Source organism: Cyprinodon variegatus, unplaced genomic scaffold (genome assembly GCF_000732505.1).
Source record: "Cyprinodon variegatus isolate N-32 unplaced genomic scaffold, C_variegatus-1.0 Scaffold1462, whole genome shotgun sequence".
Lineage (NCBI taxonomy): Eukaryota > Metazoa > Chordata > Actinopteri > Cyprinodontiformes > Cyprinodontidae > Cyprinodon > Cyprinodon variegatus.
Window position 1 is genome coordinate 60,306 of NW_015151915.1, and position 9,846 is coordinate 70,151.

Sequence of the window (9,846 nt, forward strand, 5' to 3'; positions counted from 1 at the left end):
CAGCTACATACAAATGAACTGAAACAGAACTTTCAGAAATGAAACCAAATTAAAGTGGGCTCTGTTGATGCCATCTGAAACACCAGACTGCACGGCCAGAATTTCTCTGTATTTTCAGAAACATTGAGTTGGAGCTGACATGCTGAAGCATCATAATGGTCGACCACATTCCAGTCCAAACCTGCAGAAAGCTGCTCCAAATTCAACCACTGCATTTTATTCCTTCATCTCTCTCAGCTTTTTCAGTCCACCATTCCTCCTGCTGTCAACCCAAACAATCTAACCACCATTATCTCCCTCCCTGTAAAGCATCTCATTAGGACTCCTCTTCCTCCTCTCCTGTCGCACTAGAATGGGATCTACTGGCCCCCATAAGAGCTGCAGGAACATTTTTAAATGGATTTCCACTCGACAATCTGAGTATGTTCCCTAAAGCCAACCGTGAAACAGAGTCTTCTTTGTCTGTGCTGGATTTGGAAAGCAGGGGCCATCAAAGGCATGCAGGGGGACAGGTGAGGGAGGGTCTAATAAGAGTCTTAGATGCCTTTATGTTTGGAATGGAGTGACTTGCAGGTCACCCCTTCCCACAGAAACACCAATCAGAGGAACTATACATGTTTTAGGTGAAATTTCCCAGAAAAACTAATCTTAAAATATGAAATAGATAATAAATGTAGTATACAATAGAAGCAAATATATTAGTATGACTGCAGACGGGTCTGAGGACAGTGATGACAGGGATCTCATCTGTCCACCTGTGGAAAAAAAGGAGGGAAACGTGGGAACAAAGCAGTGAAGTAGCAGCTGATGACAGCCATCACTGCCATCATGTAAAATTATAGACGACTCAAACTGCTCTCAGCCCTAAATTACCACAATATCCTCTTGCTTCTCATCTTATTCCCACTCTGAACTGAAGAACTTGAAGATATTTTAGCTTTTCATTATGCAGAACACGAACAAAAACAGAAAACATGTCATTGTATTTGCTAAAGCCTACACTGCCATCAGTCATAAGGGTTTCCTGTCAGACTAGGATCGTTTTTAGTTTAAGCTGATTCCAAACGTATGGATCTTTAAGTTCATAAAGAAACTCTGGGACATTTTGTTTAAAACCATAGAATCTACAAAACGCAGACTAGAAGATAAAGTTATTGTATTAGAACAAGAAATATGCATGCAAGAAAAGCTTTTTGGACATGACCAAAGATTGCAGAATAGACTTTTGTTTATTTTAACTGAAGTCATCTGCAAGTCAATTTACTCTAAAATATTAAAATGCTTTAGCATGATATCCTATCAAGATATCATTTGTGCTGTATCTAAAGTGCATTATGCTGGGTTTCCTTATATGGCCCCATCAAACCGCCAGAATGATTTAAGTAGACTCTGAATGGGGTCTTAGAAAATAATCCTTTAGATGAAAACTTGTCTAAAAACACTGCCTATAACTTACACTTGCAGGTTATTTTTTTTTGTTACCCCACGAGGGCTTCAAATGCAAAAATGCTCACATTGGACATTATTTATATGATTAACGTGATATCACGTGTTGTGAAGAAACCACTGCAGCCATAGCAGTTGTGAGTTGCCTTAATGTCAAATTGAACTTTATTGATCTCACAATGAAGTTGATCTCTGCATTTGATCCATCCCTTTGGGAAGCAGTGGGCTGCCATTGTGCGGAGGCCGGGGAGCAGTGTGGGGTTAAGGGTCTTGCTCAGGAACCCAGAGTGTAGGCTGTGGGGATCAAACCAGGCGCTTGAAACCTTCTCAGAGTGCAAGCGCACTGCTCTGACCACTAGGCCAACACATCCCCAAATCCTTTGGTCATGCGTCCTACTGCTTTTAGATCTTTTGCTCAACACATCTGTAATAAATGTCTCAACTGCCCCATTAGCATGCAGTCAATTGCTAATGTTAGTCTGGGTCTTCAAGCAGAATTATCCAATGCAGGTAAGGTTTTTCTGGTTACATGTCAAATACTGCCCTCTGGTGGCTTAAAGTATAACAGTCTAAAGACTGATATGGCTGACTCAAGATGAAGTCACGAGTCATTTGCTCCTGTCAGGTATTGAAACAGGCGAAGCAACCCTAATAATTGTAGTTATTGCCAATAAGTCTACTTATTGCCATGAACATTTACAGCAGCCTATATAGCCAACACAGCTGCAACTATGGGGCTCTGCATTATGTCTTTTAGAATGGAACCCTAAAATATAAAACCTGAGCAAAGCTAAAAGGACAATTGCAACTATTCAATTAACTCAATATAAATCATGTGTGCCAACATACCGTCCTGTATAACAGTAATCTTATTGCCAAATGTTTCCAATTAATGAATGAGCAGCTTAGAGTTATTCTATCTGAAAGAAACATGGCCGTTTATTATATAGATAAAAAAAAAATATAGTGCACATAATGGTTTGTTCTGTTTCCTCCCTTTAGGCAGAGAACAGCTCATAATTTTAATATCCCAGCAGCTGTCAAACTTTCTGTAATAACTAAGTTAATGCAGATTAAATATTACCCGTCAGGTTTTTGTTCATACAAGTCACTTATTAATGAAGGAGACATAATTTAGCTTTTTCTTCCATTTTATTTAACAAATGATCCACAGCTCCAACGTGAAAATCAGAAGTTCCTGAAAGATAGGAGGAAAAAAAAGAACAAATCATAAAAATGTCAAAACATTAACCTCAGAAATCAAATCCAGCTACCAACAAAGCTAGTTTATTCTCACATGTTCAATAAACTTCAGTGATTAAATTGATGAAACCAATCAATTTTCCTTTTCCAGCTGCACATCCTAAAGCCCAGTGAGCCGCTTCTTGTCTTAATTCTTTTTACAGAATAGAAAGAATACTGATGTCTAAGCTTCTACTCGTTAGCAAGCTGATATTTAAATTTTTTAAGTAGGATTTTATATTGGGTGTCTCTTCCCATCTATTGTGTGCATATAAAGGAAAATTAAACTAACATTATTGGCACATATCTGCAGTCAGGATAACTGGATCATAAATACGTACTTTGCAACAACACCATCAGTCTTGGCCAACCTCAGAATGGAGTCGTCAGATTCTCCCTGCAGAAACGGATGAAAAACAGTCAGTTTCAGCACAGAGATGAATTAACATGATTTCATGCCAGACTTTAAGCATTTTACCAAATGGGCTTAAAACAAATCCTGTGAATGAGTTCAGGGATTCCTTGGGAAGTTTTACAGAGCTGAAACATTCTTAAGCCACGTTTTTTTTAAAGAACATATGGCATGCTATACATTTGAAAGTGATAAATAAAAGATCAGTAAAGTCTATAGAACATCTATAACACAGAAGCTTAATTTTTCAGGGAATGAAGTTTTCATAGGCCTAGGTAGAGTACAACTTCACTACTTCTGTTATTTGCTATTGTTTCTCAAATAAAATGCATAACGATATTACAGCTTTCATTGATTTATTTCAAATTTAACACATTGTATAGCCTGTAAGGTAAAAAAAAACAAAACAATTAATATAATCTTATCATGGTGTATTCTTGAGTACCGAAAATAATCGAATCATTTGATCAGGAAATTGATATTGAATCAAAGCGCTATGATGGGTGTGATTTACACCCCCCATTACAAACAACAAAAACAGTTGTTTTTCTCCCTTTTAAGTGATGCTTTTGCATCTTTAATCACTTTAGCATAAATGTTTGTTGTGGACTTTTATTTCTGTCCTGGATCTAAAACAGTAAAAGAATACAGAGAAAATTCCTGCTGTAAGACCTAGTTTTCGTGCTAGAGCATGTTCCTCCTGATTCCTGTTTATTTCTCGATGCTAAAGAGCTGGAGTTATAAAAACTTTTGTTCCTCTTAATATTTGGTGAAAAAAATAGGGGCAAATCATTTTTTATCAGAACAATGAAAGCATCTTAAAAAGGGGGAACTGTAATAATAAATCTGACCTATTAACACCTGTCTGTACTTCACCCAGTCCAATGGATCCCACTGCACATTTTGCCAGACTATTGTTTTAGGAAAGTACCGAATGCAAGGCAAAATAAATAGAGTACACCAAACTAAAAACACCACAGAAAAACGGGTATAAAAATTAAGTCCCTTTTTGTCTGAAATCACCCAACTCACCCATATGGGGATGGACATTATTTACTTGGAACTATTAGCATGATGTTCATTTGTGACATTATGCCAAGGTTGACCATGAAGATGTTAAAGGTCTGTTTCACCTTTCATAAATCATGTAATATTGTCCAGTCTGACGATGTGTTCCCGCTCCAACGTAGCACTTTTTAAAGGGCTAAATTAGCTCATTACCAATATGATAATTGTCCTCACTGATCAACACCGCATCACAGATAGCGTTAGAAAAAGAACGCAAACACAGAATGGGCCTTTTCACAACCAGGCAGGCAGAAAGGACATCTGTGGCACCAATAATTATTCAGTCATAAAAATATTTACTATGTTAATGACTGTATACGTTATGATGCAACATTCACACCTGAAGCAGCAGGAGCAGAAAAAAAAAAAAAACGCTTTATTTTTAATGCGTGTACAAGTTTAGTTCTGATACATGGCACAGGCATCTTTGCTGCTTCAGCTGCACGGTGAAAAGGTGTGTCTGATGCGCGTTGGGCGGAGCTACCCTGTCTTTTTTTTTTTTTTTTTTACAATGGCAGCCATATTTGCTGTTATCAGTAGGTAAAAAGTAGTGCAGTCATTTCATCCAGATTACCATCCCATTTTCAAATATTATTTGTCGGAGCCGCTCAGAACCCCACATACAAGCAGTGCGCTGTCACAAGGAATCCCATCCAACAGCAGCCTCTGACCTGGTCACCTCTTCGAGGTGGTTGGAAAGTTTTTTTTCATGTACGTAATGCCGGCAGATTTGGGCATTTTAAGTTCATTTAGGCGCTAATAAACTGTTTCAGAGGAGTGATCATAGTGATTTGTATCATCAGCGCTGTGACTCAATGCCATCTCCCATATCAGCTTCACTGATTGGTTGATGCGCATCGAGCAACAAAAGTTAAATTTTTCCAACTCCAGCAGCAGCTGCTTCTGAAGCGTTTTGAACGACGCGCTGCTTCAGCTGCTCAGACGCGCTGCTTCAGCTGCACAAAACACGCTGCGGGACATTTTGCTGCGCCTTGATGCGCATCGACCATTGACTTTGCATGTAAACTAGCTGCTCCTGCTGCTTTAGGTCTGAACGTAGCATGAGCTTGTGTTTTCAAATACTGTCATTTGCCATCTTACTGTAAAAAGTTAAAATGGTAAAAAGCATGTATTGCTTGATGGTATACATTGAGCTATGCGACCCATACAGGTACCATTTGTTGCATATGCAAACCAACAGGGGTGCCCAAACCTTTGGCATGGACCGGCGCGATGCACCTGAATACTGTTATCTTATTTGCAGAACGATGATAACTATTAATGTGCGTAAACAAATTTTTTATTTTTATATTTTCTTCTATTATAACTTATTTCTGCAAAACAGAAACAAATGGGTTAGATTTATTATTTACTTTGATGCTGGCAAAAAGTAAGCATGTACATCTGGTCTGTGATTATTACGTTTTAAGTAAAGTTTTAATGGAGTATTATTAAGAGGAAAGTTTCCCTGAGGAACGTTCAAACCCATGTCCAACAAACGACCAAGAATCAGGTCTTGAGTGAGGAACTAATCTTACCATCCTTCGAATGGCTCCGCAGATGGCGTAGGTCTTGGTCTGACCATTGAAGCGACCAGTCACTTTGTCGACCTAAAGAGAAAAGAAGAAATGGGCATTAGAGAGCTTTTTCTTTATCCATAACCAGAAGCAAAGCAGCAATCGGGAAAGATTTGGCCCACTTGTTTAAACATCTTTTATCCATGGCTGATATGAGGAAAACTTATCAGAATATATTTCTTTATTTCAATACATAAAACTACAATATTGATACAAACACACGGTAGCTTTAAAAAGATGCAAAGAAAACTCTCAAAGGAAACTTTTGCTAGTTCTGTGAAACTAACATTTAAGTATTTCCTTTAAAGTCATTTAACGACAAATGTAATCATAGACCAACAAAGGTAACAACATGTTTTTTGGAATCAGCAGCACATCTAGAATTTGCCATGTGAGGCAGAAGTAGGTCACATGGTCACAAAACAGAAGGTACAGAGCATCCCATTGTTACCCGCTTCACAAAAACAGAATCAAATATTTATACCATACAGAAAATGAAAGTATGGCCAAAAAAAAAAAAAAATCTGGTGGATGATTAATTCTGACCAACGGCCATTAAAAGGAATTTCCTCTATGTCAGTCTGGTAGGTTTTCTGTCTGCTGTTAAAACCAAATTTAGGCAAATTATACATCGAAAACAGAAGCAGCTGCTGGCTAAAGGATTTACCCTGAACAGACCATCAGGCTCCTAAGTCAGGTTAAAGATGGACGCCTTCAGTGGAATACATTCTAATTTAATACTTTGCAGATGCTAACATGAGTTCCATGGTTTAATCTGCTTAAAAAAAAGTAAACTGATTTTGTAATCAAACTGTAATCTAAATTTACTCTGATTGTAAAACAGGCAATTTGTAGAGTTTTTTTTTTTTTTTTTTTAACAAACAGTAGATGAGACTGTAATTACGACAAAACTCTACAAACATTTCCATGAAGGATGATAAAGGCAACATTACAAAAATGCTTCCATTATTAATGGCCAATATTTTAAGATCCTGTAAACACCTTTAATTTACAAGTGGTTATTATGAATTGAAGATTTAATGCAAGCTAAGGAATCATGTTATCAAACGCTGATTCTGCTTATGAGGTAATAATTTAGTAGGAATGTTGAATACAAAAATACAGCTGAACGGCTAAGAATCACAATTTAGCAAGAAATGTTTCGCCTCTTCCCCGCCCTTAATGCATAATAAACACCCATGGCCAAATTAAAGCAGTAACAGATTAACAACAATTTTATAAACTGTGTCATCGTTGGGGAAGCAAATTTTTTTATGAATGGGTTACTAAAATAATTGATAGCTTAAGTCTTTAGTTCATATTGTATAATATGAATAGTCTGTATAAAGGATCCAATTATATCTGTCAAACTGCAGCATTAGCAGGTGATGGGAGGCTTGGAATATTCTATTAGTAGCACAGTCTACTAAAGAGGGAGACACTGCACTGCATTTGACATTAAATCAATGATTACAAAGTCATTGCCAGCGATCACCTGGATTAGTCATGATTTCCCTACTTAAAAGGGGAAAAAACAAAAGTATAACACCTTCAAATAATATTTTCTATAAACACTGGACGAGTAATTGTGATTTTTACGGAATGCAGGTTATTAAAAACAAAATTATAAAAACCAAATTAACTTCCTTCAGAACACTAAACCCCATGTACGTTTTAGGTTTCTGGGGGAAGATTTGAAATCAGTGTCTTTTTTATATTTCCTCCTTTTTAGAAATCTGAAGATATTACAGAAAAGAAAAAGTGAATTGACTCAGTTAAGTGTCTAAACATCTGCTAATGTTAGCTGCTGCATGTCGTTCAGAATAGACAGGCAGATACTATATACATCGGCTAATACCTACATGTATATGTGTGCAGTCAGCAGCCATGTCTTGAAATCATGTAAAGCTCATGCATATTTTTTATTGTCTTTTTTGAGACTTGAATGTCATTTGTTATCAATTTGTACATGTTATATGAACAAAGTAGGAAAAGGCAATATAAGCTACAAAAATCAGCAGCACACATAAGGATATTTGTATAGAATAATCAGCACCAATCATGAATCAATATTGATCAATTTGTTATTCAAAGCTATGATATGTTGGTCAGTATCTTTTTTCTTTACCTCAGCAATGTTGATCTGGATGGAGGCGTGATCCTTTGCTCCAATGATTCTGTTGCTTGCAGAGCTGCAACAAAAAGATAGTTTTAGTTAAACTGGAAATAGCTGGACATCGATTTAGCAAGACTGTTTCACTGTAGTGAGAGAATAAGTCAGCTGAAAGGGTTTTTTTTTTTGCATGTATGTGAATCCAAAACCAAACAGCAACGTTGGTTTTATGATAAGGCATTACTGAAGGTATCAAGGAGCATGCTTATTAAAAGCATGTAGGGACGAAACAATTGATTTTATCAGCGATTTTTCAGCACAAAATTGGACTCTTGGACTAACCAATTATCAATCAATCAAAATAATAGATTAATCGATTTAAAAAACAATCGTTAGTTGCAGCCCTAAATAACGAATTTAATAAAAAAAAAAAAAAAACGTTTGATCCATTTCTTGTAATTGAAAGCTATAGAAATGCCTCAAAATATTTACCATGAGAAGTATTTGGGTGGCGAATGGTATAATTTTGAGGATCACACATAAATCTGGTGCAGTTATAAGCAAATATATTCCTGACCCAGCTAGATTTATGTTTACAACTGTCCATATTTAAGTTTTAAAAAGTTTGCCATATAATAGGCAAGACGATGGCCAGCAAAAGAAAGAATTAAGCTAAAAGGCAGGAAGAAACTAATAGTGAGGTGCTGCTGCGGTCAGCCAGACTGATCCAATGCCTCCAGGGAAGAGATGCACATTTCTCTCATCAGTTCACTTGATTATCATTTCATTTTCACTCTATATGCAAGAGCTCAAGGGTCCAACACAAAGTAAAAGAAAACTAATACAGAAGGTTGGATGAGCTTTCGCACTGGACCAGAAAATTTAAGTTTTATGGGTCCCTAGAACATACTAAACCGGTGTAAATAAAGCTTAAGGCAGGAAAAAATAAAGAACACGAGAACTTCAACATTAATGGTGCTGATAGCATAATGTGATCAACCGACAAACCTCTTGTAACAGTCGAGGAGTCTTCTAGTCCTGTAAAAAATTACTGAACACTCGTACATTTTATCTTTACAGTTTAAATAACTTTAAAACTCACCATTTTCGTGGGACGTAAAGATCCACAAATTCACCAGCGTCGTTCTGCATTTTGAGAGCGGGTGTGGGTGGTCGCCTACAAATCTAATTTAAACAAAAAACAAATACAGAGCCAGGTGGTTCTAGATTAATTTTTTTGACGGAAACATAATCTCAAAATAGCGAAGGACATAAATAAGGACACAGATGATACCGCAAGGAAGAAAAAAAAGCAGTTAGCGGCTAACAGAGCTAGCATGTGGACAGCACGGCCGCACGCGGCAGCTTACGCAGACGTACATTTCCTATTCACACACAACCAAGAGCAGTTTACTACCCCAAACAACAACCTAAGAGTTTAAAATACCATTAACTTTTAAATATTCCCAGTAATAACCGAAGTGATATGGTAAAGGAGAAAGATTAAAACGTTTTAATATCAGAGCATACGGCGGTACTCACCGTCTACGACAAATGGCCGACAGGAAAAGGAAGTAGATAGGCTACGTCATAAAATATGAGCCTCGCTTTATCGCCACCTGCTGGAATTTGAGTGTAACAACAAGAATCACACGTCAACTGGACAGAATTCTACCCAACCCCTCAAATCTTAAAATTAAGTTTTTCTAACTGGGCTAAAGTAAAGAGTATATGCTTAATAAATTAGAAAAATTAAAAAATTATTTGGCACAAAGGCCTCTGAGTAACTTTTCTACTATTTAGAATTGTTTAATCAGACAAATAGTAATGTCCGGTAAAGTGAAAATTCAATTTGTTTTACAGACTAAAACAAAGTGATTAATATATATATATATATATATATATATATATATATATATATATATATATATATATATATATATAACTTTTTACTGGTAAATCAATTTAAGCACTCAAAAGGATTTTTT

The 9,846-nt window shown here is 36.6% G+C and overlaps 1 protein-coding gene across 1 annotated transcript; it reads right to left on the minus strand.

Moving 5' to 3' along the window:
• Positions 1–2,579: 2,579 nt before the first annotated feature.
• rps21 (ribosomal protein S21) lies at positions 2,580–9,463 on the minus strand. Its single transcript, XM_015403213.1, has 6 exons — positions 9,401–9,463; positions 8,961–9,043; positions 7,874–7,937; positions 5,707–5,778; positions 3,030–3,085; positions 2,580–2,644 (listed from the first exon to the last, which is right to left on the minus strand). The coding sequence occupies exons 2-6, from the start codon at positions 9,008–9,010 to the stop codon at positions 2,635–2,637; spliced, it is 252 nt and encodes an 83-aa protein (XP_015258699.1). The 5' UTR covers positions 9,011–9,043; positions 9,401–9,463; the 3' UTR covers positions 2,580–2,634.
• Positions 9,464–9,846: the final 383 nt, after the last annotated feature.

Bases quoted from the DNA above. Each gene is read 5' to 3' on its own strand.
- rps21 (XM_015403213.1), bottom strand. From the start codon at position 9,010: ATGCAGAACGACGCTGGTGAATTTGTGGATCTTTACGTCCCACGAAAA. The intron at 7,938-8,960 runs GTGAGTTTTAAA...TTTTTGTTGCAG, and splicing joins CTTTACGTCCCACGAAAATG to CTCTGCAAGCAACAGAATCA. The intron at 3,086-5,706 runs GTAAGATTAGTT...CCGTTTCTGCAG, and splicing joins GCGGAGCCATTCGAAGGATG to GGAGAATCTGACGACTCCAT.